Consider the following 27,692-nt stretch of genomic DNA (forward strand, 5'->3'; position numbering starts at 1 on the left):
TAGCTGATCAGAGCTTCTGGTCATGTGCCTGTGCTCTTTTCCCTCAAAACAAAACATCCTCTACACAGACCCTGGGCTATCAAAGCCCCCGAAGCAGTTCAAGTGCCAAACACAACCCCAACGGCAGCCTGAGAAATGATGTCTCCCAGTGGGGTTGTTGAATATGCACAAACGTATGGTCTGTTTTCCAACGTGCCTGTCAAAGCCCTGCTGCTGTCTCCAGCAGAGAAAAATATTTGTCATAGGCCATTTCCCCCCAAACTTTACTCCTTGCAGGAAATAGAAAATATTCTTTTCCAACATATTTATTTGTGTTTGACTGTAATCACAAAGGGTTGCATTCTTCCCCTTTCTCTGGTGACCCACCAGTGTCTACTGCTGTCAGTTCTGTCATTATCTCTCACAGAGCTGTAAGCCTTTCAGCCTTTCCTCTGGTTTCAGTTGCACTCCAGGTAAAAATTCCATATAGGAGATTAGCTTTAAGGTGTGTGTGCTCCTTTCAGATTTACTGAGTGCCCTGTCCAGGTTTCCCTGGTTTTTATCATCCCCATTCTCTTGTTCAGGTACCTGGGGAAGGTGTTCTGATGTGAACAAGGCTTTCCAACACAACTGTAAATGCTGCTGATTTTCCACACCATCTCTTTTGCTGTCTGTGTTTCCATACATTGAACAAGGGATCCCTTTGGTCAGAGAGAAAATCTCCACTGGGGGAGCTGACTTAGAGCAGTGTCACTGCTCAGCCCCCAAAGTCTGTGCGTAGCTTTTTTTGGGGGTTAATTAAGTTCCTAGAAGTTCGTAAGTTGGTGTACAACTTGAATATTTGCTTATATTTGTGGTTTGGACCCTCCTGCTGCAGTGTCACCCTACTCACCCTGGGTCCAGGAACTCCAAACAGAGATTTTGTCCACGTTACAGGCTGTGTTGGCATTCTCACATTCTTGATCACAGAATCCCAGAAGTGTTTAGGTTAGAAGGGTCCTTAACGACCACCTTGTTCCACCTCCTGCCATGTGTGGGAACACCTTCCAGCAGCTGTCCAACCTGGCCTTGGACACTGCCAGGGATGGGACAGCCACAGCTGCTCTGAGTAACCCATGCCAGGGCCTCAGCACCAAACACAGCCAAGCATTCCTTCCCAATATCCCATTAAACCTACCCTTCTTCTGGTGTCAGTTTGAGGTGAAGCGCAAGACAGACCTTAGTCACTTCTAGCAGGACAGGCATCGTTCCCTTGTCACGACTGAGAATTATTGAAACCTTTTGTGTGTCAGAGCCTCCTGTAGCCAGGAACAAGACCAGGTTCTTCCTTTTCCTGCTGTGGAAATTGTTCACAGTGAAGTACCTGCTCTTGTGTCTGAGTTCCTACTGCTCCCTTCTGCTCCCTTCCCACAGCAGGAGCCTGTGCACAGCAGGCGCTTCTTTGGGAGCCTTCTGGAGACACCACACCCCAGGAACTGCTGCATTTGCCTGAAACTGGATGCAGAATTTAAAAAAAGAAAAAAAAAAGAAAAAAAAAAAAGTGAGTAAGAGACCAGGAGTGGCTTTGATTTTTTTTTTTTTTCCTGATGTCTTTGGTAATTTTTTACAGCTTTCTTTTTAAGCTGAGCATAATTCACAAACTCTGATCTTTAGGAAAAAACACACGTTAACAGTCTTGGTAGCAGTAAACATAAAAACAAATGTAAGTCACACTGTTCCTTGTGGTCCCCTGTGCTGCCTTCTCCAAAAGCAGTGGTTCCCAGAATGTCCTGGCAGTGTCAGGAGTGGTGGATACCGGGATGGCACCCCAGAAGGAGCAGCTGAGTGCTACTGATTGCCAGAGGTCAGCAGGAAATGCTGGAGTCCAGTCTGAAAACACAAACCCAACAGATCATGGACTGAGCTGCAGCATGGAAGGGTCAGAGGCAGATTGCAGCCCTTTGGGATTGGGAAAACAGACTTGTGAGACAGCTTTTCTCCCTCTGTCAAATCTCAGTTATTTGTTACCTGCCTCAGAGGGCTCATGGCTGAAAATACCATTGCTTTGCTTCATGGAATCTAAATGTCCACATGATAGAGACATAAACCTCAATTTCTTCTCAGCCCTCACCAAAGGTTTTTGGTCACAGAAGGAGAATCTTTTTGAAAAATTGATCTTTGTTGAATACCTACACTTCTGTGCTTTCAGAAATGAAGGATACTTCTGATAACAACTTCTGATAGCCTGAACATCTTTCTCTACCAATTCCCCTCTTTCAGCAATATAAGTTTGTTCCAAGCATCTGAATTCTCTCCAGTTTTTGGCAGTGATGCTTTTTAGCTGAATTCCTCTGGAAATGTGAAGACATATTGCTTGTGCACAAAATGTCCATTGCCTGTATAGCATAAGAGCATTTTCCTCCCAGATTCCCCTGCCAGCATGTGCCTTCCACTATGGGAGGAGGAGGAAATGCATTTCAACTTTTGGTCCTTCTAAGAGCATCCCTTAAAAAATGTGTATTAGTACAGAGGGAAGCAAGTGGAGCAACAACCTGGGCAACATTTACAGTTCCTGTAAATTTACATTTACAGTGTGGACATTTCTGGTCACAAGAATCAGACTTTCACCTCTTCTTGGGGCGGTGGTGTTCAAACCCCACTGATCCCTGTTGGAGTCAGCTCCCCACCTTTGGTGTCCCGCTGTCTCTCGGTGTTCAGTGCCTCTTAAGACCTTTGTGTCTCACTTGGAGACACAGAATCACATTCTGACCTCTCTGAGACACATTTCATATTTCCCAGAATCAATAACTTCCGATGCAGTTGCAGGAACACCGGGCAGTCGATCAGTTCCATCAGGTTCTGTAAGGAGGAAAAGCAGAGCAGTGCAAGGATGACATTTCTTAGGGACTGCTATCCAGGCATATTTGTTGTTTCAACTTTGGGGCTTAGACAGGGCTGCAGCCTGTAGCACACATATAATTTTGTTTTAAAGCTGCCACTCAGGTGCTGAGGGAATAGCACCAGTGTAGAGCCCTGGTGTGAGAGCAGGCCCAGCACACCTGATGTGCAAAGTGCACAGAGCTGTCAGGGAGATCCGAGGGCTCATGGCTCCATCACCCATGTCCCACATCCCATCAGAGCCCTGGTTTGTGCTCCTGGCTTTGATCACCAGTCCCCTGGGATGAGCATGGAAAGATGGGAGAACAGTGGTGTTTTTGCAGAAGTGTTGCCCTGAAGGGATGTTTGAACAACAACAACAACAAAGTGAAATTAATGTCTGTGAGAAGTGTCAGATTGGAGCTTGATGAGTCAGACTCTTCACCTGTTTGAAGGCTACCCACATTTTCCCTGCCAGAGCTCTCAGTGCAGCACCATTCCTTGGCACAAAGTGTGTTCTGTGATTTTTAAACTGTCCTCGTGTCCCTGTATTGCTCAGTCCTGCAGCAAAGAAAGAGTCAGACTGTGCTGATGGGGGTAAGAGGCTGCACTGGTAATGCTAGGAAGGAGTTTTGGCTAATTTACCCTGGTTTTAGAGAGGTTTAAGAATTGCAAGAGATTAGAATGATTTAAAAATAAAATTTATGTAGAATGGTCGAGGTGTAACTCTGCTTATAAACCGGGAGCTGCTGGGAACAGAAGCTTGTTTCTCTCCTTAGCAAACCAGGGCTGTACCCCTACTGCTGCTCTCTGGGAAGGGACTTCCCATGTTCTGCTCTGACAGCTACATCACCAAGGTCTTGTCCAGGTTTTTGCAGCGTTCCCAGGTGCTACAGCACAACCTTCCTGGCAGGAAGGTGATTTGGGATACACCATGATCACAGTGCACAGATCCTGTGGCAAAAGAAATCCCCCAGGGCTCCAGGCATCCTTCTGTGGCATGCTGCGAGCTTGGGGAATGAAAGCCCTTTGTAAATCAGGTCTTGTTCTGAAAAGTTTAATTTTACAACTGTTTGAGCTTGTCCCTTTGTAAGACTACCTGGTAAAAATGTAGAAGTCCAATATTTCCTCCGTGAAAAATCCAATATATTTATAGGAAATTCCTTTATAGCATTTGAAAGGGTGATGCAGTTTGTCTGAGCATTCCTATTGGAGGAAGCAAAGCCAAAACTATGACTTCAAAAGGCTGTCTGAGAGTGCATGAACAAGATTATTACAGCAAACAGGACTCTGTCCCTGTCTCAACCTATTGTCCAATACCTTTATTCCTTCCTGTTTCTGTGGCTCCTTGTCTCTCTCTTCGCTACATCACAGCAATGACTTGTTTTGAATTGTTGAATTAGCAGACTGAGGTAATTTTGTTCATATTTACTGTTTATCCCAAGGTTCTATTAGCACTCTGTGCCTTCAGTTTCTGCCATTGAAAGCAAAGGGACACTTCAGCCACTATGTCCAAGCAATGACTCCTGGAATCATTGTTTCTGCATACTCTGTTTTAAGCACCTAAAATCACAGTCTGGGATACAGACCAAAAGGAAGGAGTGGGAGTTGTTGGTGTTGGCACAAAAGTCAAGTCTATGTGGTCTCAAGTTTTGTGTGTGGACTTGCTCATCTAACTCTGGCTGATCTGTTTGTATCTCTCACAGATAATGTGGCTTTTTTTTCCCATTTCTAGGAGTCCCTCAACACATCTGATTCCAGCCGTATGATCCAACGCCTCAGATGACCCTTTCAGGTAACACACAGAAAGCGCCAGGCTCTGCTGCCATGGGCAGAGGTGAGCTTTGTGAGGTGTGCTGGGGTCCTCAGCAGTGATGGGCTGTGCTTTCCAGGCATCCTCTGCTGTTGGTCTTAGGTTATTTCTTCGATTTCCCAAGTCCAGAGGCAAATGACTGTTTCTGCGTGCTAAGCATCAATTCTTTTCCTTTTGTTCTTATCCTTTCTCCTCTCCACAGTTTTCCTCTCACTTTGAATTCTCTCAGACTGCTGCCATCTCAGTTTCCCTGGCACAGGAGAAAACGTGATGGTGTTTACAGAGCAGAAGCACTGGTACTCAGGAGATGTGAAAGGTGGCCCTGGTGGCTCTACCTCCAACACCTCTGCGTGGTTCTGCTTTCTGACTTCCTGTCAGGATAACTTGGACTAAAACCCTCTGCGCTTTTCCTGTGTGATCCTGCGGTGTCTGACACAACCTCAGGTAAGACCTTTAGGCACTCCCATTATATGAACGAGAACAAGATTGTTGGTGTCAGTAATTAACATTCTTGTGGGATTGTTGGAAATGCTTTGGGATAAACACCACCTGGAATCCTCGCCTGGTTTATGTGGTTTTTAAGATGCAGAGGAGACAGATCCTGTTCGCACAAGAGGGCATGGACCATCTGTCTCCTCTCTTACTGGATCTGCACAGAGTCTTTCAGTCCGAAGATGAGTTTCTGTAGCTCAGGGAGAAGTGGGACACTGGAAAAGTGAGAGCATGGACAGTGGAAAAGAAGAAAGGAGACTCAGTGGTCAGTGTGTCCCTGATAATGATCTCATCTGAGAACAATGACTAATGACAAGCACCAAAACAGGAAAATACAGTCACTGAGTATGCTGTGAGCACCTGTGGCACGGTGTCATCCCATGACAGGCTTCCAGAGATGAATGGATGACATGGATGGCAAAAATCCCGTTGACTGCAATGACATCAGGAAGTTCCTTTAATTTCTTTCCTTCTGGATGCCCAGAGACCCATATCCCACATCATTATGCATTTCCTGATCACAAATGCATTACTCTTTTCTTTTAAATTGTGGATTCGATTCCAGTAAACCCTGCATTTTGGATTCTAGGTTCTCTCCACCTACCTCAGAAAACCCTAAACAAACAAACATTGGATTTTTAAACCTCAGCAAGGGAAGCCTTTAAAAGCGTTTTACACCAACTGCCCTGCCTGTGTTTCAGACTCTGTCAACCTGGGACTCAAGGAGCTTCACCTTCCTCTCAGCCATCCCAGGGAACTCACCTCAGTGATAGGAAGTGCCTCCATTTATGACCCTCCCAGATTCCACTGAGGAGCTGGAACTGCTGTTGACCTCAGGAATGACAGAAGTATGTGCTGGGGTTAGAGGGTTTCTGGCATATGACCTGCTAACCTAGAATTTGCTCGGTAAAGTCCAGAGGATGACTTTTAACCTCAGAGCAATTTGCAAAACCACATCTGTGACCAATAAATGTGAAAAATAAATGAAAAAAACCCCCAACCTAGCCCCTATGGAAGGATGAAAGCCAGCACACCTTGCTGGGCACTGGTACTGGAATCGGGATGGAGATTGGGAATAATCGGACAGGCCATGTTGCCAGAAGCTGTCCATGAATGGAGCCGATGCCTCACACAAGGGAGGCAGCACAGCAGGTTAAACTGAAGGTATGTCACAGCTCTGAGTCTTAAACTTAACGAGCCACATCTTTATTTGTGCTGCAGCCCCTTCTTATCCCAAATTGCCTTTACCAGCTGCCAGAGGATGCCTGGTAATGGAAAATTCTCTGGATAACAATAAATTGGTGTAACGATTCAGTGTCACCTCACATCCTGCTAAGCAATAGAGAAATCACGATGAGAAAAATAGGCACGACCAGAGTGGCACTGAACAGTGCAATCCTAATTCCATAACCCTTCTTGTGGGCGACAGATAACCCAGTGCAATTTACAGCCGCTCTGAAGCGGCTCCAAGTCTCAGCAGGAGTCAGGAAAGCTCAGCGTAGCCTCGGGACTGAGGAGTCGGAAAGATCAGGGGAGTTGCTGTTCCATAACCTTGCCTCTGCACCAAAACCAGGGGGCTGGTTTGGATTGGGAAGCACTCCAAGCAAAACACAAAATTTTAATCACTGAAATGAAGGTCCTCCTCTGGATCCCTCTCTGGAGAATAGTCTGTCTGTGCTGATCGTGCACAGACTCGCAAAGAAGGGAAATTTTGGATTTAAATCTCTATGAGAGTTAAATCTTGGCTGTAAGATATATCCAAGAGAAGAAAAACACTTTTTCCACTTAAGTGGCTGAGGTAGAGCATGTAAATATATTGTCTACCACTTTTAAAGGGTGAGGAAATAATTTATACATGCGTATTACACCTTTGCACCTAACAGTGGAGGTTTTTTTAAATTCAAAAGTCTAAAAGTTTAGAAATACCAACATTAAGGTGGCCTGTGCAACTGTAATTTGTCCCTTCCATGCATTTGCATTATGATACAGTACTTAATTGAAATTAGATCACACGCTGTTCTTTCAACAGGTTTCTGGCCTCACTCATTTTACAGAATAGACTGTGCTCACTAAGTAATAATTTTATTTTCTCCTTGCTGTTCACTGTGTGGCCCATGCTTTATTTACAGCAGACTATTCAAATATTGTTCTGAAGACAGATTTATTCATTTCCTCCTGAGCTTTTCCATGGGACCCATCACTGTGGTATCCAAGTGCTTCACAAACTCTAATTCATTTTCTCAACAGGAGCAAGAACTGGTGTTGCCCTTATTTTACAGACGAGGAACTTGAGTGTACAGACAGAACAGTAAAAAATATCTTTTCATTCCAGAGATCCAATTAGGAATACTCAATGGCCTGATTTTGTCAGAAAATAGAACATGGCCAAGCATTTAATTGAGTCAGAAGTTGTATAAATTCTCAATTATTGCAGATTTAGCTCTTCACTTCTACAAGCCAGGCTTCAAAATGTCAGCCCAGGCACCTGGGCAATGCTGACTGCACAATTATTCTGTTTAGGGACTGTGCTTTGCATCCCACAGATTCCAGAGGCTAAAAATCCTTTCTGGGAGCAGCAGTCACCTGCCCCACTCAAGCACTGTGCTTGCTTGCCCTGCAGTTCCTCACGAGGTGCATAAAATACCTACCTCTGATTTTTACAGTAAATGTGGAAATTTCCCTCTATGAGGGATGTCATGGTTGGCACAACTTCCAGCACTCCAAGGGGGTGAGGTACATTCTCAGTGCATTTCAGGTACTTGCTGACTGTTTTCCAGGTGGTCTTCATTCCCCTTCCTAAATCCTCACCTTTCTGCTCTGCCCCAATTTGTGTCATTCCTGTTACTGTATCACTGTTTCTAGTGAATTCTCTCTTCCCAAAGGCCCTGTGCATCCCATACCCAGCCTTGGGGTCCTCCTCCCTTGCCCCACTCCAGCTCTTCCATCTGAGCTCTCCCTCAGCCCTTGACCAGACCATAGGCACAGCTCCCAGCCCTCTCAGGCTGCACGTCCTCCCAGCAACTTCTCCCATCCCCACTCTGTTCAAAGTCTTCTCCCAGCAGCCTGGCTTCCAGACTCTTTCTTATGAGCTTTGCTTTATCCTTCCCTCCAGGCAGACCTGTTTTTCCTTCTGGCTCCTTGTTCCCTTCCATCATCCTGGAAAACCTGTCTCTCTCCAGAACGTCTGTGCCTGCCAGCTTACCTGTTGCAGACCCAGTTCCCATCTCCACTGTGTGTTTTTCAAGGAGCTTTCTGCTGTTTCCCAAGGGGACTGGAAGGACAGGTTCACCCTTCCTACCTGCAGACATGGCATTGTCCAGAGCAGCCAGGAACTGGAGCTGCAGGTCCAGCTGTGATCCCACAGCCCTGGGCTGTGATGAGGACAGAGCTGCTGGAGTGGAAGTGCCAGGAAACCCCTGCCAAGAAGCAGCAGGACTTTCAGGAGGGTTTTCATAATGGAGTTTGAGGGAGCACCTCTGACAAAGTGACCACTCTTTTTCAGAGCAGAAAATCCTTCACAGAAGGAACAGAAGGAGAAATGTTTATACTTTAACCTAAGGTATGAACTTCAGATGCTTAAATTTCAGCACAGTGGTTAGTCTGGCCCTATTAAACGTGACTGAGGGCAGGATTTTATGATGGGAATTGCTAACCAGCTTTAATAAAAGCTACACTACCAGTCTTGCCTTTTAATCATCGCTTCCATTTTCAGGATAAATTGCAGCTGGTTGTTGGTAATCCTTGTGGCATATCAGATAGCAGCGTAACTCGGCAAGGGTAAGCTGGAGAAACCCAAACATCCTTCTGAGGAGGTAATTATTCCATTGTGAAAGTGCCCTGGGATATTTTTAGTGGCCAAACCCCCTGTTTCCTGACAGAAACATAAAATAATGAAGCAAGCTTCACAAGGAGAGACGCCTCAAACACCTGTATTAGCTCGTGCTTTGCAGTCACGTCAGCATTTAATTCGCTGTGCGCATCTCTGCAGCCCTGTACGGCAAAATCCACACCTGCGTTTGAGGCAATGCACACTCTGCCAGCGTCTGCCTCTCAGAACAGCCTCTCATAAACAAATCTGCAAATCCTGCTGGATCAAGAAGAATTTCACGGGAATATAGAGCTGCCTGCAACAAGAGGGAAACCCTTGCCACACACACCGAGGTGATCAAGGGAAACTTTCCTTAACAGGAGTCTCACAACCCGTGTAAAAACCGGGAGTTTTTTGGAATGAATTACTTAAAATTAATTCTACAACGTTTTGTAACATGTTTTGCAGGGGATGTACCCGTGTTTCACATCCTGTCGTGCCCCAGGACTCTGGTTCTCTCCTGGTTACTCCAGCCCTGGTCCCGTGTAATTTATGTCCTGAAAGAGACCATTCAATTAGTCCATATAAAATGAGCAAGGACACCGTGTGCGTTGTAAAAATATAATTTAGTAGGTAACAAGCTGAGATGGAAAAAATATTAGGGTACACTCCAGATGATTAATGAAGGAGGAATGCATATTTATAGCTTTTATTGTGTCCTTTGTAAGGAGACTGGATCCGGCAGTAGGGCTGGAATGGACTGGTAACGATGCGGCATTCCAGCGATTCGGATTTGAATAGCAAATGCTGTATAAAACTAATTACCCCCAGGAGGATGAAAATACATTGCATTTGCCTTTTCGGAGCATGTCTGGCGTTTTCTTCACGTTATTTTATCTTTGAGAAGCATGTTTACTGGGAGAGGCGACATCCCGAACTGAGCAGCAGAGTTGCTCCCCAAGAAAACAAGTTTCCACAAGTTATTTTTCTATATTTAGTTGGATTTCGGGTTCCCAGCACCACGGCAGAGCAGGGCTCCTCTTCCCACACCCTCCGGCTCGCCACATAGCGGGGATACCCGGATTGGTGCCGAACTGTTTGCTTTTCCACGTTTTTACGCCTGGAAAACGCGCAGCTCCCGCACCCACGCTGGGCTAGTCCTGCAGAGTGGAAACCATGGATTTATCGCGTTAAAACCCACCAACTTTCCGCACCGAACGCCCGACGGGCGCGGGGGGAGGGGGGAGCAGCGCAGCGCTCGTGAGGGGAGGGCGGCGGCCCCGCCCCCTTGCGCGCTCGCGCAGGCGCGGTGCCGCGCGGGGGGGCGGGCGCGCGCACACCTGGCGCGGGGGTCGGGCGCGGGAGGGGAGGGGCGCGCGCATGCGCGGGGCGGGGGCGGGCGGGAGGCGGCGCGCGCCCCGCGGGGTCCGTGTGAGGGAGGGACGGAGGCAGCGAGCGGCGGAGCCCGGCCCGCGATGGAGTGAGGGAGGGAGCGCGGCCGCTCCGCCCGCCCGCCCGCCGCTCTCCCTCCGCGCAGCCCACCCGGTAGGGAAGGAAGGCAGGAGGAGCCCCCCGGGGGAGGGGCTGGCGCTGGGTGCAGCCCGGCTGCCGGGCGCGGGGAGTGGAGCGATGGCGGCGCGGAGAGCCCGGCGGCTCCTCGGCTCCCTGTGCATCGCCCTTCTCTTCTCGCAGCCCCCACCGTCCGGCGCCGCGGCGCGGAGCGGCTCCCGGAGCCTCCTGACGGGTAAGAAGGCGGCGAGAGCTCGGGGGCGCGGAGGGGTCCCGGGGGCGGCGGGGCCGGGGCCGCCCCGGCAGAACGAGCGGTGCCGAGGGGCTGAGCCCGCTCCGCTCCCCCCGTGCGGGCACCGGCAGCGGCCACTGCGAGCCTCGGGCAGGGGCGGCGGTGCCTCCCCACGAACAAGGGACACCTGGAGCCTGGTCTGTGGGGGACTGAACGCTTCACCCACCTGTGCTCCCGGCTCGCTGGCACCCGGGAGGGGAGCCTGGCACACCTGAGGGGATCGGGCTTGCAGCTCACTCTTGAGGGGAGCCGGGCACGGGCGGGCTCTGCCCCGGCTCGGGAGCGGTGCTGGAAGCGGCACGGACTCGGTACCGTCAACCTGTGGAGAGAGAGGAACTTGCCTGGGAACTGCCGCAGTAGCCCAGAAATGAGCGGTCTGGCAGCGGTTCAGCCGCGGTAGTTCTCACACCTTTTACCATTGTTGTCTTTAATGGTCTATGATTGAATCCTGGTTCTTTATAGGCTACGGAAAACGTAATCTCACCCAGGTGAGGCAGGAGAAGGCTCTCTCAAAAGCCCTTGCATGAGACTATTAATACCACAGAAACCTCTTTAGTTTTTCAGCGATGTTATCTGTTCGTTATGCCAAATACTGGCTTTAAAAGTAACTTCTTTATTTCCTCCTTGCCATTAATAAGCTAGTAGGAAGCTTGAAAGGGAATCTGGTCTTGAATGCTGAGTGCTGGGATTAAAAAAAAAAATCCCCTGTAGGTTGATTGAATCCTGATATTTTAAGAGAGGCTCTGTGCAAGTGGAATATGGAGAAAACTGCTCGTCAAATGAGTGTTTTTTAGCAACCTGTTAGCAATTTGGGAAAGTGAGAATTCTGACACTAAATTGTGTAATTGTTCGGTTTCAAATCCCATTCAGCAGGATCTTCCACGGTGGTTCTCATCTTGGACACCACTGATGGAACCATGTGTACTGACTCCTGTTGACAGGGAGTATTTTTATTTATCCTCTTACACAAGCTTTGTAGATTCCAGGTCTGAAGCAGATTTTTTTTTCTTTTGAAAAATATTGCAGTTTGACTCAAAAATCTGCAGAACATGTGTAACAGATAAGTTATTTTTGATGTGTAAAATCTTGCCACGTGATGATTCTTTTCTGATATTCCTGCTCTCCTGACAGCTCAGTGGTCTTATGGTGGTGTTAGTAGCTTTTTGCTAGTTTAAAAGAATCCTTTAGGGTTTGAGAAAATTAAATTAGTAGATGAAGTTCTGTCTGTTGGAGCCAAATATGTGAATTAAGTCTGCAGAGGGGGAGTGATGTGCTGAAGTGATATAGAATAAAACCTTCACTGCAGCTGTTTATCAGAACAGGAATTTAGGAGTAGTATTGTGGAAATCTTGGAAGTTCTGGTGAACTCCTCCTCTCCCTGTTGTAGAAGTGCCTTTATGCTGTGTCCATGGATGCTGTCCTGTGGGATCCCTGAGGAGGGCCAGGAGCTGGGCTTTCCCTCTGAGGGTGTTTGTACCAGTTACTCAGAGGAAAGGGAGACTGGCTCTTAGGTTTTTGTCTCAATAAAGAGCAGATGCGTCATGTGTAGTGGATAAACTTCATTTTAATTCATACTATTTCCTGTCTAATTGCTACTAGTTTTTCTTAAATATGGGATGTTCCAGACACTTTTATATGAGCAGGTGCTCATAGGAGAGGGAGTTGGGTGCAGATGTTCCATGGCATGGAAGTTCTCCCCTTGGAATTTAGATGTGAGGGGGGTAGTGCTGTCTTCTGTTCCATGCTCTGGGTGAAGCTTGATCTCTTCAGGTTGCTGGGAAGAGCCTCCTTAGGCTGATGCTGAGGGCTGGAGAGGCTGAGGAACACCAGGTTTGCAGGTCCAGCTGGAGCTTTAGCTGTGGGACTCGCAGCTCTTATTGTCAAGGCTGAAGTGCTGCTTTCTGTGTCCAGGTCAGGGGGTTTTAATGCAACAAAAACCCCATGCTGGCATTTTGGTGTGGGTGAAAGTGCCATAAATGAGCAGAAGTTGCAGATTTGGAAGCCCATATTCTTTGTATGGAGTCGTGTGTTGGAGGGACATTTGATCCTATTTATAAATAGCTCATCATGGCTCTCTGAAGAAGAAAAGAGAGTAGCTGAATTATTTTCAGAAAAAGCTGTAAAACTTCATTTATTGGTGTATCTGCAAACATTAATGTGTTTTCCAGTCTAGGTGGTTGCTCTGCAGATAAGGTGAGATGAGCTGCTGATTTTAGAATTGGGACAACATTTCACTTAGTTGAGGGAATAAAACAAATCAGGAAAAAGCATCAAATTAAGTTAAATCCTGCCTCCTATAACTGTAACTGAGTTGAGCATAAAAACTTGGATCTATACAGTTTGTGTTATTAGAAATAAAAATGAAGCTGGTGTCACTTAATTTTTAATAGGAAAGCTGTGATAGTCTGTATACACCATTAAGATTGCAAATGAGATTATTGGAGAGCAGGAAATTTGTTCTGTCTCTCCCTGGTATTCTTGAAGTCCTTGGAGTCTATATGTATTTTGTTTTTAGAGGACAAACTGCTGGTTTGGGAAGTCCCAATGGAGCAGAGTTGGGTGGGCCTGGGGCTTGCAGGAGGAGCCCAGAACTGAAGGGGTCTGTGAGCAGCAAGTTGGGAACTGCATTCAGGTGCTGCTGCCAGGGATGCTCCTCCAGGGAGTGATGGGAGGTATGGAAAACTAAGGATGGCAGCACAGATCAGCTGGGGACCCTAGAAACAGCAGGTCATCATTTGTTTCTGTTTTGTGTGTGCTGCTTGATTATTTCTAACTATATCCCAAGTTAAAAATAGAGGAGAAATATTCAGGTCTCGGTTACATCCCGAGTCAGTTGAGCACCAGTGTCTCTGCCTGGTGTTCCTGTTCCATGTTCCAGGTTGCATTTGGCTTTTGCAGTGCATGTTTATTAGTCATCTAAGAAAATTACTTGACTGGCTTATGCAGCTTTCCTAATAAACTAACACTTCAGTTACCAAGTTGTTAGGTGTGTACACACCTGTGCCTAATGTTCATCACAGTGAAAAGCAGCAAACAAAAAGTGTCATAAAAAAAAAGCTTGGCTTGGTTACCTTGTGCTAACTTATCGGTGTAAGTAAGGAAGTTACATATGGTAGATATTTCCTTATACAAATAAGAGTATTTGGTTGTTCCTGATTATAGAATGCCCTTGTGATTTACATGATGTTAACCTTCAGCCAGAGATTGTCAGAGAAGTCTGAAGACTCTGTAGGCACCTAAGTGGGGTTTGTTGCATGGCAAGAAGAAGAGTGATAATAAATGAGTGAGGAAATAAAGTGGGAGTTTGAGAAAACTACACAAGGAGCAATGCAATATTCTGCTTGAGTTTTGCTTTCAAGCTATAAAAGCATTTAACTTAGGCAGCATCAACCTGAGCATCAGGGGGCATTTGAAAGTGAATTTTATTATCATCACCAGTTTCATGGAGATAATGTGCTGTGTAAAATCTATACTAATGCTTGTAGCCAGCTTTTCTAAACATGTAGTGGTTTTATAGATGCAGGATGTTTAAAGTTTGACTGTGCATGTGGAGGTATAACTGGAGTTGTTGCTAGTAACTAATTAGTGCTGGTGTCCCATAAGGAATCAGCACCGAGGTTGCAGTGTCACTTGGTGGAAGGGAAGCTCCACTTGTGCTTAGCTGGTTTGTAGGGGTCTGCTGCAACTTCCATGCTGGCTCCAGAAGGATTTTTTTACCTTCCTCTGAGGGTTGTGGACTAGGTGCTCAGCCCCTGAGGGCTCCAAAGTCTCAGTGCAGCTTTTGGGAATGGCCGTGGAGGCACAAGGCTGTTGTTTGCTTCTCCAGTGTGCTGGGCTCAGAGGGGTGAGCTGCCTCAAACTCTGGGGTACTGCTTGGATTGTCCTGCTGGAATACACCTCTGTGCCACCAATATTGAAACATAATGCCCGAGGCTATTGATTTTTTAAAAAGGTAGAATAGTTCTTAATAGGGAAAATGCCTCAGCGCAGTAGAAACAGTCATATTTTACTGATTGGGTGCTATTGATTTAATCCTCCAGTGAAATTGCCAAGATGAAAGTGGTAATCCTGATTAATTCCATATAAATAGATAAGCCTGATTTGTGTGTGTACAGTTGCAGGGTTCAGTAGAAAATCTGAAAACCTGCTTTATATGGTCTATTAGGTGCTTTAATTTCCAGGGTTTTTATCATTTAGTATTCATGCAGAGGAGTGTCTTAATTTTACAAAATAAGCAGACTATCAATTTATGAGAAATCCTTTTTGCATCAGTTATTTTTTTCTCTCATTAAAGCTGCCCTTACCAAAGGCAGTGAAGGAATTAGAATGTTCTGCTGCTAAACTTTCTTGGGATCTTGGGTAATTCCCTGGAGTGTGTAACAACCACAAGCTGTTTGGTTAGTGCAAAAAGAGAAGAGGTTTAATTTTAATAAAAAGTAATAAATTACTCTAAATGATTTTTTTTTTTTACATGATCCCTAAACTTACCGCTCCAGTTGTTGCTTCTAAATGTTTTGGGACTGGGTGTATTAGTAGGAAAAAAAATTACAGTTAAATCTCTAAAGGTACTGTTCAGACAGGACTGCCCCCCTTTGGAGCTCACTGGGGTCCAAATACACAAACTTAGGGGGTTTTTTTATGCCATCACTGATTCTCATTGCCAGTCTCTGAACTTTCCTGGTTTGCTGTTATGATATGACCAGGACTGAGTGTGGCATTTTTGGGAAGGAATGTACTGGTCATTCAGTCATGTAACAATGTTTTATTTTCCTATTCCTCTGACATTCTAGTCTTCATAGTTTTCCAGTGAGAAATCTCATTTTAAGTTGATTTAGAAACAGTGAATTGTACAATAGAGAGAGCTTTTCCCCCTCTCAAAATGTGTTGTTCTGCATATGTTAGCTATGAATTTTCTTCACTGTGGAGCTGTTTGTGCAGCTGGCTTGGTGCTGGTTACCACTGAAGAAATTCAGATGTTCTGCTTAGCCTGAATTTCTTCATTTGTACATTTTACTCTATTGATCTTCTTTTCCATAGTGCATTGCAGAGGTTTTGGCTCATATGACAGACTGTTGTTGATGGTGTGGATTTTGATTATTCAGTTCTTTTGGGTCTCATCAAAGCATGGCAGCTTGGTGATAATTTTGGGTATCCTGTAGTCATACAGTTTTGTCTGGAGATCTTTTGAAAGTGGAAAAGATGTTTTGTGATTAAATGACCCACTAATTCGTCTGTTTGCTCAAAGAATTTGTGCATTACTCTCTTTTCTAGTTAGATCAGATTTTAGTTGTTACATATATGGGTATGAATCTTACTGTGGTTTTATTATGTTTTGTTTCACTATTACCTTAAAACCCCATGTTTTTGTACTTCTGTCTGCTGATCCCTTAAAATTTCACTTTGTCTCTCCTAGTAGGCACCTATGTACTTGATATCCTTTGGAGTTTCAGTGCTTCATCAGTATAGCTCTGTTGGCCTTTGCCATCTGCTTATTTTTTTTTCAGCTTTCTATTTGGCTTAGAAGTTTGGGTAACTTATGAGGGGTTTTAATTCTAGCTCATATATTTGGAGTCCAAATACATTTTACCTTTGTTTTTGTCTGATGCCTGTCTTGGATGTCTTGAAGCTGTCAGGCTTTGTGACACTGGGTCAGAGCATGTGTCAGTAGCCAGCACAGTTGTCTGCTGTTATTATTACGATGTTTTGATGAATTTATCTTGTTTGATGTGTTTTTAACTCTTGTGCCATATGTCCAGTGTTGCTGCTGACCTCGGGGTGAGCAGCACAGAGCTCTCTGTGTGTTGGGCATGCAGCAGCCTGAGGGCTGTACCAGTGTAGGCTTAGCTGCTGTTTTTGCCTATTAACATATTTAAGTTAGACTTGACATTGTACTTATCTACAGCTTCCATTTATTTCATGTTCTGCATGGAGTTTCCAGCCATTTAACGAGTGCTTTTCTGGGGAACTTTTACTTTATTTATTGTGTTCCTTACGATGATATTTTGAGCCATGGTAAATCTCAATTTTCTTCATGTTTATATGACACCATGAATAGATACATCTTTCTATATTTTAGATTGTGTGTTTATAACAAAGCACTGCTCCCTACATTGTCTGGGAAGTAAAAGCTCCAGCTCTGATTGTGTTGGTCCCCTTTCTTCCTTTCATCTTCCTTTTGGCAGAGCCACCTTTGTGTTACTGCCATCACTAACAGATTTGAGCACTTGGAGGCAGCTTCCAGGTTTTTTTTTTCATACTCTAGTTCTCAGTGTAGTTGTCCCACAGTTTGCTTCCACTTGGGCTGAGATTGAGTCAAGCTCTGTATAAGTTTCATCTTTCTTGGCTTTCCTCTGTAGTTAATGAGCCTGGAACAGCTCCTCTGTGCTTCGTGCATTGAAACCTTATAATGTAACTGTAGTGAGGAAGGGAAAGCCACAAATAGAGGTGTTTAGATATTCCTTCTAAAAGTAGAACAGGCTGCCAAAAGTAATGTAACTCATTAGACCTGTCATGACTTTTAAAATTGAGAAGTGGAGTCTAACTTACCTTCAAAATTTTGAGAGGTCACATTGCTTTAAAAAAATAATCAAAGAATCACAGAATCATTTAGGTTGGAAAAGCCCTCCAAGATCGAGTCCAGTCATTTCCCCAGCAATGCCCAGTCCACCACTAAACCATGTCCCCATGTGCCACACGCACATGTCTTTTAAATAACTGAGTATCTGCTTGAAATTGTGGCTCTTGTAGTGTTGTGCATAGCAGTGAGGAAAGCTGGGTGTTAACAAGAAGATGAAATATTTCCAAAAATGATTTATAAAGCCAAATGTTCCTGTTTGAAAACAGGCAAGGAAGGAAGTATAAAAAACTGGAAATAAAGGAAAACTGCATCCAGAAACATTTTTTGCTGTGGTAGGACACCTCAGCAGTTTGTGTTACACTCTGTGCTGTTGGCGTTGGAAGTTTTAGTGGTGGGCTGTCAGTGCTCACCTTGCAGAAAATCCAGGTATTTTGTTACAGATTTTTGAATCTTCCATTAGAAATGTGCTTGGGCAGATAGGAAACACAGCCGAGATGAAGTTGCAGCCAAATGTTAATCCTATTTTGGTGTTTAGTTTGTGTTTCAAGCTGGCAGTGCCACTGCAGTGGGGGGGTACTGTGCCCTTCCATTGGCTTTCCTAAGTGTTTGTGGAGGATGGAGAGAATTGGATGAGATCCCTGCTCTTCTGCCTGCATCAGAACTCGTGCTGGCAGAAGGGAGAGGGTGACACGGGCACAGGGAATGCTGCCACCGGCAAACCAGGCTGCTTTTCTGGTGGGGGGAGGGCTTGGCATAGCGTGGTAGTATGAAAAGCACTGTAAGCAAAATAACTGTGTGTCTCATGTCACCATTTCAGTCTTTAGTATGATGTATTACAGCATATAAATTCCAGATGTATAGACTGAAACTTTATTGAAAAAGTCTGCACTATTTATTAGCAAATTCATTGAAAAACAAATGTTTCATAAAGGTTCATTTTCAGATTGGTAATGAATTCTCAGTTTGTCTTTCATTACTTAATTGCTTTTGTTTGTAACTTTTTTACCCACACTGAAATTTCACTTGTTTGTCTCATTCTGAAGTGGGAATAAAGCTACAGGTTTCATCTTAAAATACTTAGCCTTGAGGGGAAAAAAAAATTCCAAACTGCCCAACAGGTTGTGGTTTCAGAAAAGGATGGAGGCCTGACAGCTCTGAATACATTCACTTGCAGAAGTCCAGGGGGAACCTTGGTTAATGGTGCTTGTCTTGTGTAATGTATCATTTTTAACTGTACTGTGACTTTTTGGGGTCTGGACTTCCACAATCATCCCTGTATCAATAATGAAATCCTGTAAGGACAGCACTTCATGGAAACTTGGTTGGGAAGCCTAAGAAAAACTTAGATGTCATAGGGTGTGAGAATATGGTGGTGAAGGGACATGGGAAGCACCTTGACAGCCAAACTAGCCCCCAGCCAGAGTGAGGAGAATGCCAGCCAACTGAATGGCTCAGGATAAAATGAACATTGATATGGAGTGCTGTGGCTGTGCGTGTCCTGGAAGCTGGGGTTGCTTGGGGAGCATAGCTCAGGGGGTGGAAAAGTGCTCCCTGCCTTTGCTGTGTTCTTTCTTAGTGGTTCTGCAGAGCAGTTAAGGGACAAGGAGTTTTGAAATGTCTTGGTTTCCCTTTCTGTCTGAAGGAGGTGTTGGTAATGCACAGGTAGTAATCATGGGGCTGATAGAGCCACCTCTGCCAACCTGGGTAAGGGTGCAGTGCACCATGCCTTGTGTGTGGTGAGGGGACAGACAGCCTCAGGTATTCCAGCTGAAGTCACAGCAGTCTGTTCTTACTCATTTGCAACAGCAAATTACTACATTTTATGGGACACTATTTTCTTTAGCATTAAGAGCCCTTAGAGAGTGCACCACAAATTTTGGGTGGGACAGCCCTGAATCATATTCCCAAGTTACTTCCTTTTCTGGAATCTGACAAGGCTTGTCTTCTGTTTGAAGTGTAAAATAGCTGATTTATCCAAATCTTCACATGTTCTTGTTTGCTCTTACCTACTTCAGGTCTTTAGAGCCTTAATTTTAGGTTCTGTAGTTCTTTTGTTGCTATGGATTCTTTTTACTTATCTTCTTATTTGAAGTTATGGTGGGTTTTGAAAAATACCTGGATAGTATGAGATAAGAAATGGTTGAGATACCTGCAATGATTTAGTAACCAGCTTGTGTTGTGGTGTTCTGTAACTTTTTGGAGATGTGGATGAAAGAACCCACACAAACCATAGCTGCAGAAAATGGAGTGTCCTCTTGGCACAACTGGCAAACCTTGGCAGTTCCATTGAGTGTAAATTCGTGTTCTTCCCCTTTCAGTGTGTTGTCTGTGAGTGCAGATGTCTAGGGTTTCTTGTAGGTGATGTAAATATTGTAGCTCTACTCTAAACTGAGGGGCCAGAATCTGCAAGTCAACACCACAGCATGTGAATGGAGGTTTTTGTATTTCACATCTGAGACTTTTGGAGGGGAGAATTGACTTCTGAATGTGGAAAGAGGAGAACCAGGCATCAGTTGGACCCAAAGCAGGATCTGATACATTCCACATTCTAGGTAATGCTAGTTAAAGGCTTTTCCTGGTTCAGCTCAATTGGAATCTCGTGTGCTCATGGCAACAACATTAACAGCCTCAAATGTCAAGTGTTGATTTTCTCAAGTAATGTTCTCCAGTTGTTTTCTTTGCTGTTGTTGCCAGTTTTTCATGTCACTGAGGAAATCAGTGTAAATGGAAAAAGCCAGCATTCACAGGAGCTGGAAATACATCTGTGCTAGATCTGATCTCCGTGTGCCATTTGGTTTGTGCTGTTTTTTATTCACTCTGGAACTTCCTGTGGAGGCACCACTGCTCAGGGCCCTGCAGCAGAGCCTGAGCCTGTGCTTTGGGGTTTTATCTTTGCTTTCATGTTTATCCTGGGTGGATTTTATGACTTCAGCATTTTCAAACATGCCCTTTACTGATTTATTAAAATAAGGACCTGTAAGAAGAAGATTTTTGCCTTTACCTTTTTGTTATGTGATGTTAAAGAAACATTTTCTCCAAGTTTAGTCTATTCAAGGCATTCTTGTTTCTGCAGAAGGCTTTGAAAGGTTATCAAGTGCTTGTTTCTGTTATTGCAGATTAATATATGGAGCATATTGATTGCTTAAACCTAATTTAGCTCCTGTCACATGAGCGACTTTATCATTCTTAACTTGTGTGCTGAGTGGCTCTTGGTTATTGTCCATGAGCACAATGAGTGGAGGTGATGGTGCTCATTTAAAACAAAGTAATAACTGGCCTTTGTAGGTTGTGCCTTGCTGCTACTGGTGGTACTGAGAGCCTTGTGGAATCATTACCAAGTGCAATGCTGGATTCACTGCCCCTCTTGGCTGTGATTCCCTTGGGATGCAAAACTGGATTGAATTAGTAAACTGAATGTCAAATTACAATACGTTCAGTGAGGTAGCTATGTTACTGGCATCTAAGTTCTTGTAATTTTTGCAGTCTTTCAGTGTAGTAAGTGGATGGCAGGTTGAGTTGATGTTTTATATCAGTAACCCAAAGACTGAACGTTTATTTGGGTGACTCTTGTCATACAACAAAACCTAGAAGTGGTTTTAAGTTGTGAAGTTTTAAGTACCTGTCAGGTGCTGGTGGGATGGGGCAAGTCTGTTTCCTCCTAGCCAGGGAACTGTCCTGGATGTTACTGCTGATTTTCTTAAAAATTTCTTGTAAGTGCTTTCAGAAACAGGACTTCATCTTCTTTCAGGGCTTCCAGAGGTGCTGTGTGGGTAAGGAGCCATTACCCATCCTCTGCAGAGTAGCAGGGGTATTTCTGTTTTCAGGAAGCTGTTGCAGCTTTTTAGGCAGAGCTTTGGAATTCTGTGAACAAGAACACCATTTATTTTATCACCTGGAAATTCCTCTTTAGGCAGTTTTCCTAGAGATTGATAGGCAGGTGTTAGATGCTGACCAAACTGGGTGTCACTGTAAAAGCAGAGCCACATTTAATTCATTCTTCAGCCTTTAATGATAATAAGTTACATTTGTGCAGACTTACAGCAGTTGGAATCAGTAACATCCATGCTCCTGCTGTAATTGCTTCTATACCGTTCCAAGGCTGTAACACAGCCTTCAGTGGTGGCTGTGCAGATGTAATTTCATTTTGAGGTGCCATTTCCTAAATGCTTTTGGAATAAAAATATGTGATACTTGTTTCCAAGCCTTCTGATCTGCATGTGAAGTGAAAGATGGATTGAGGAATGTAACTGGAATGGTCTCTGCAGGTGTGTTAGTGCTCGTTGTGAATGAGGCAGGGTAATTAAAGAGTGATCCTGAATAGATCAGTAGGCAAAAACCAACTTTTAACCCCCCCAAAGCCTTTAGTTTATGTAACTGCCCTGCTTTTTTGTATACCAACGAGCACACACGTGACTCAAAACCTGATTAAGATGGTGTAAATATTTGGCAAAAACAGCTCATAAACGCTATCTTTGCACAGGCTTTTGATGCAGGAAAGGAGCAGCTGGACAAATTTGCATTTACAAATCATTTACCTTAGGAGAAAGCTCAAGTTCAGTGCCTTATCACAAAGGCATTGCACGTTAATTATTTATCGTGCGCTTTGATGCCGGGGTTCTTGCTTTAATAAACCATTCAGGGGGAGGTGGCTGCTGCTCCTTTTAGCTCAGCTCCTCCCTCCCCTACCCTCTGGGTAAACCCTGCAGTGCCTTTCCTCAGACTTTGCCTTCCAAGTTATTGCTAAGTTGGATTTCACAACTTTTTTTTGTTGAAATTAGAAACGTTTCTGTGATGCATATTTAATTGCTCTGGCTCTGTCATCCCCATGTCTAACTTTGTAATCTCTATAAAGATAGAGCTGGACCTGATTTAATTTCCCTCTTTAACATATGTTTTTCTGCTTTCAAACTTCGTTTTATAGAACATGATCAATAAAAATGTTTAGTATGGAAGTCTGATTAGAACTGTCTGTCCCATCTGTGCTTGGCTTTAAAGTAGAGATTTGGTGGTCTCAACACAGAAAGCGTAAACTGCTCTGGTCAATAGGACAGTCACTTGAAGCTTGTAAATTCTTAAGAAACTTGGGGATAATCTGGAGGTAGTTTTAAGCATGACTGTAGCACAATGTAAGATCTTTCTGAAGTTGCTTCATGATTTTTGGAGAACAAAAATAAAGATTTTTTTTTTAGACTGTACTTCTGGAATGTGGACATTTTGTGTCACAAGCTACACTTAAATGGCAATTAGGAAACTCTAAGTCTTGTAGTTAAAATCTGTGTTGTAGTTTTAATCAGAAATTCTCTGTATAGATCTGTTTTCTGGTGGCTTTTGTTTTCAACCCTGGAAAAATCCTGTATTTCCCTTTGCATCTCCCAGCCCACAGTGTCCTTGGAAAGGTGTATGAGATGGGTAATTTACACAGAGTCACGGAATTGTTTTGGTTGGAAAAGTCCTGTGCCATTGTGGACTCCAGCCGTTCCCCCAGCATTGTCAAGGCCACCACAGACCCGTGTCCCCAAGTGCCACATCCACACAGCTTTTAAATCCCTCTGGGGATGGGGACCCCACCTCTGCAGGGCTGGACAGCCCTGAAGTGAAGGAATTTTCTCTAATATCCAACATAAACCTCCCCTGGGGCAACTGGGGGCTGTTTCCTGGGGTCTCTGGGGACACTGCTTTGCCCTCCTGTCAGGGTGCTCTCGAGGGCAATAAGGTGCCCTCTGAGCCTCCTGTTCTCCAGGTTTTGTGTCTGACTGTCCATCCACAGGGCTCTGTGAGGATGTTGGAGCTCTAGGGCTCCTGAGAACTGCGATGAGGAGGGGACAGTACTCTCCCTCCACCCCAGAATTGTTATGGATCACATGTATGCTCCTCCTAGCTGTCAGCAATTAGCTTTTCAAGTAAACACTGAAAAGATTTTTAAAGATGTGAAAGAGTATAATTAAGGAGAACGTTATTGCCTTAATGTGGCCTGAAAGCCACAATGGGATTGAATAATTTTATTTAAATGTATTTTCTTGGCAAGGCAGGTGAATGTGAAATCCAAACCTGAGTGCTGTAGTGAGGGCCTCCTCCTTCAGGACCGTTTTCTTTGTTAGCCTTGTGCGTGGAGCCTTTCTCAAGTGTTCCCCATTGTAGAAAAATGTTTTTCCTTTTTAATTTTTTTAAAAGTACTTTAACCCTTGACCACTCTGTATGAAGTTGAATAGAAGACTAGAGTAGCTGCCTGTGCCCGGGTTGGAAATAGGAAGAGATGTTTTGCTTTCTAATTTTGCTTGTTCTCGTGGATGTCTTCCTTTAGTGTAAGTGGCAGAGTAGAGTCTGCACTCCTTAATGAACACTCCAAACGCTGGCTGCATCCCGCAAGAATGTGAAAATACCGGCGAATTTGTAGAGGTCTTAATTTGTCAGAGCTCAACCCCCACCATTAGCGGCTGTAATTGAGGGGCATTCCCGGTACTGTGACCGCCCCCCCCAAAGCCGTCGGTGCCTTTCGTGGGCTGGGGATGTTCGCGAGCCTTTCTCTTCCCGAGGGCCGCTTTAATCCTCCCGGGGATATTTTCATTGCCTGACAGAGCAGAGGAATGTCTGAGGCCGCCGCAGGGGGCTGGGGAGAGGCTCGGCCGTCAGCGGAGCGGGCTCCAGCCGTGCTGGGCTCGGCCCCTGCCCTGGGGAGCACGGCCCGAGCCTGGCACAGTGTCCTTGGCAGGAGGAGGAGGAACAGCCCCGGCCCGGCGGGGAGATGAGGATGGCTTTGTGCAGCCTGCTTTGCCTTCTGGAACGCTGAGCACAAAGGAGCACGATTACAGCCTTTACCTGCTGCCTCTCTTGCCCTGCCCGCCCATACCACGCTGGTGGGAGCAACAAACCCACAAGTTTTCAGTCTGGTAAATTCTAGAAAGGCTGAGAACTCAAACTACTGTTTCCAGCGTGGCTGTCAAAGACAAAGCTTTTCCCAATCCATTGTGGCAGCTTTTCTACGTGGTTATTGTTCTTCATGCACCCTTGCACTGGAAACGTTTGCAAGGGAAAAGCTGTTTCGTAGATCTATGCAGCGAAATAAATCCTGATTCTTACATGTTGGGGGAAAAAACTGTACACTATGAGAGCCAAGTGGGTTTTGTTACCCCAAAGTCAAATGTAGAAAAGCCTTGAGGATGTAAATATATTCAAATTACATTTTAGTCAACACAGTTGATTTTACACAGCTCCTTGATGTAGGCTTTGCTTGAAGAGTGTTCTGAATCTCGCTGTTAGCTGTTAATGATGCCAATATCAAGTCAATTTTTTCTGAGTAGCTAATCAATATACAGAATTATTTTTTTATGTGCCAACAATTGATTTTAACACTACTTTTCTGTCTATACCTTTCCTGGGTTCTCAGGACATTATTATGAGAAACAAAAATGCCTTTTACATGGGTATTAGTTTTGTGGCATGGTACAGATCTGACAAAGGATTTAAACTTACTACATGTATAGTCATTGCAAGGATTTTTCACGTGGGCTAGGCAATCTAGATTATAATATATTAAAACAGGTTTGTGGGAATATGGCACAGCAAACTACCTCGTGTCTTGAAAGCTCCACAGAAAACTCTGTAATTATGTTCACTAACTTAGAAGAAAGCAACCTGTGAATTTGACTCAACAGCTTCTGACATCTGTACCTGACAGAAAAATATCTAAGTCCCTGTTTTGGTACATTTGCTAGCTTTTGTTACCCATCCTAAAATCTCCATGGCATCGAAACTTTAAGGTCCTTCTTTAAAAGGCATCAGGTAGAGATAGAGGCTACTGTGAATACACATTTGTGCTGCTTAATTTAGAATAAACCCTAACATTAGCTCGAAGACTGGAATCAAACCAGTTTAAAAACCACTTGTGAGCTCACCTGGTGGGGTGCAACCTGTCTCCAGTGGCTGTTCTTGGGGTTGCCATGCTGTTCATTTATCAGAAAACTGGAAATGAAAATGTCAGTATTTTTGTAACCGTTCTCATATGGAAGGAAATCGACTTGGCTTGTTACTCTGACAAGTGGATTTTATTGTAATGTGTTGGTGCACTGTTGTTTTTTGTGCATTATACCATTCTTATGCATATAGTCTGGTCACATAATAGTTTATTCATCACTAAAATTGTTCTGGAAAGTGCGGAGCTACCAGCAATTGTCACTTCCCTGAGTCTTTCTGAATGGCTTGAAATCACTCTGAACTCTTGAACTGTCTTTTCTTGTTCCTCGGAATATTAACTTTATCACTTGAGAAACGAGCACAGTTTGTGTGCAGAGAATACTCAATATTTCATCCTTTCAATCCCCCAATTTTACTTTGCATGGAAATCAAAATACAAAATTCCAAAAGCTGAGTATTCCCACGTGACCACGGGGTGTAAGGTGACCTCCTTGGCTCTGGTCCCAGTCCAGGAATGTATCGTTTCTTTGAGCTAGACTTTGAAACAGGTATTACTTTACAATTTAATTGGCTGCATACATCTCGAAAAGGATATAAACCAGTGGGTTTTTCCACTATGGAGACATAAAGGCTTGTTTCACAGGAGAGGAGGCATAAACAAGCTGGTACAAGGAGCCCTGTATGAGCTGAGCTATACTGTATACTTCAGGGGGAAAAATAGTCGGATTTTTTTTTTTTTTTGCCTTGTGGGTTTTGGCAGTGTAAAACAAAACAGTCAGTGTTCTCTTATAAAACTGAAGAATTCTTTTATATCTTGAAAACATATTTAAAGACCCCCCCATGTCTTTGTGGATCGCTGCAGATGTTGTTCAGCCTTAATTTTGCTGGAGGTTCTTCCTCAGTGTGGGTCACTGCTGTGTTTGGTGTGTGCTGGTGACAACTTCAGAGCTAGGGCAGCAACCAGTTGCTTTGAAACCAAAGGCCACTGCCAATTAGAGACAAGAAAAAAGAGAAATTCAGAACATTTTAAGCAGTAAAACCTTTGTTTTGGAGGTTTTTCCCTTTTCTCTTTTTTTAATAACTGAAAGTGATCTAATTAGTGTCTGTAGCTGGATCTGAAAGGCTTGTGCTGACCTATATTCAGACCCCTTTCATCAGCTGCTGTGTGGGTAAGATCTCAGTAGCAGTTATTTAGCAGTAAGGAGCCAGACGTTGCAGGAAGGGTGGATAAGCCTCTTAGTTCTTTGAATCTTGTTTTGCTAGTTGTTTGTTCATTCTTGACTTCAATATTTGTGGCTTATCTGCAATTTTAATCCGACTTTGCTGTTTTGACCCTTCCTTCTTTTGTAATCTGTGGCTTTTAATGTCTAAAAGGTCCTAAATATTTGATCAAAATAAGACCTAGTTCTCCTTCTGAAGGAATAAATCACTTTAAAAGTGGCAGAAAGAGAAACCATATGCAGGGAAAATGTAGTTTGAGGGGAAAGACAGACCGTGCAAGCAGACCCAATCAATTACTGAGGCTTGGCACTAATGTTCCCTCCGCTCCCCACTCAGCCACTTGCAGGCTTCTGGTGTAACTTCGGGAGTTTCCATTAATCTGTTTAACGCTGAGAGCTCTGGGCACAGAGCTTGGGCCAGGCTTTTTCTGTACATCTCATTTTGTCCTGCCTGCTGCCATCCTGGGTGCCCCAGTGTGAGCTCCAGGTGCACTCGGTGTACTTGTTCCTGTGGCAGCTGCACCATTTGTTCGGGGTTATTTGGAGCAGAGAACAGAGATCTGTCTCTGTTAGTGCCTCTGTGGTACAGAATTCCAGGTCGGATGTGGAGATAACGTGTGTCCTTCCTAAGGCTGATTTAGCAGAGTCTTCCTACTCTCCACGTTTCACCAAAGAGAATTTGTTAAAATTGGTGGTGAAACCACCACATCTGGGTTATTCAGACAATCTTTGTCCTCTGAACTCCTAAGGGTTGCAGCACTTAACATCTTAAAAGCTCCTTAACAAAGGTGATAAGCAGCCTTCATCCTTGGGCTGAGTTAATCAAACTGATAAATGCCCAGAGGAGAGGGCAGGTTCGGGTAACATCCATGGCAAAACTGATCCCAGTTATCTGCTGGAAGAAAGGCTTTAAGTCATGAGGCTTTTCACTTGTGGATTTGGTTGCCGAGAACAAGTTGGAAAAAAATTATTAGAAATTATCAGTGTTCTCCCATTTTACAAAATGTAATTTTCAAGCAATTCCTTACCCATTAGCTCCTGGAAATTTTGTTTAATCTTATCTGAATATTTACTGGGCAAGTAGTTAAAATATTATTTAAACAGAGGCTATCATTTATAGCTGATTTTTTTTTTAAGTAAAAACTAAATGTTTAAAGTTGAGCCTGCTTTAAAGTCAACATTTGTATTAATGCATAACTAAATATTCTGGCAGTACAAGCCTGACATTTAAAAGA

At 44.3% G+C, this 27,692-nt stretch overlaps 1 protein-coding gene and 1 long non-coding RNA gene across 8 annotated transcripts in view; both read left to right on the forward strand.

Annotated features, from left to right (window-relative positions):
* Positions 1–1,611: 1,611 nt before the first annotated feature.
* On the forward strand, positions 1,612–9,813 carry LOC117001882. The gene is made up of 2 exons (XR_004419177.1): positions 1,612–6,304; positions 8,253–9,813. It is a non-coding gene; the product is annotated as an uncharacterized LOC117001882 (long non-coding RNA).
* A 572-nt stretch (positions 9,814–10,385) lies between these two features.
* The window catches only part of NEO1 (neogenin 1), a 168,114-nt gene continuing 150,807 nt past the window's right edge, over positions 10,386–27,692 (forward strand). For 3 of the 7 annotated variants that reach the window (XM_033070546.1, XM_033070547.1, XM_033070548.1), the window contains exon 1: positions 10,386–10,692. In XM_033070546.1, coding sequence (XP_032926437.1) covers positions 10,578–10,692 — 115 coding nt within the window. In that variant the 5' untranslated portion in view covers positions 10,386–10,577. The remainder of the gene's footprint in view (positions 10,693–27,692) is intronic. The other 4 variants (XM_033070551.2, XM_033070549.1, XM_033070550.1 and 1 more) reach the window with 2 other exon arrangements.

Source organism: Catharus ustulatus, chromosome 12, assembly GCF_009819885.2.
Source record: "Catharus ustulatus isolate bCatUst1 chromosome 12, bCatUst1.pri.v2, whole genome shotgun sequence".
NCBI classification, from domain to species: domain Eukaryota; kingdom Metazoa; phylum Chordata; class Aves; order Passeriformes; family Turdidae; genus Catharus; species Catharus ustulatus.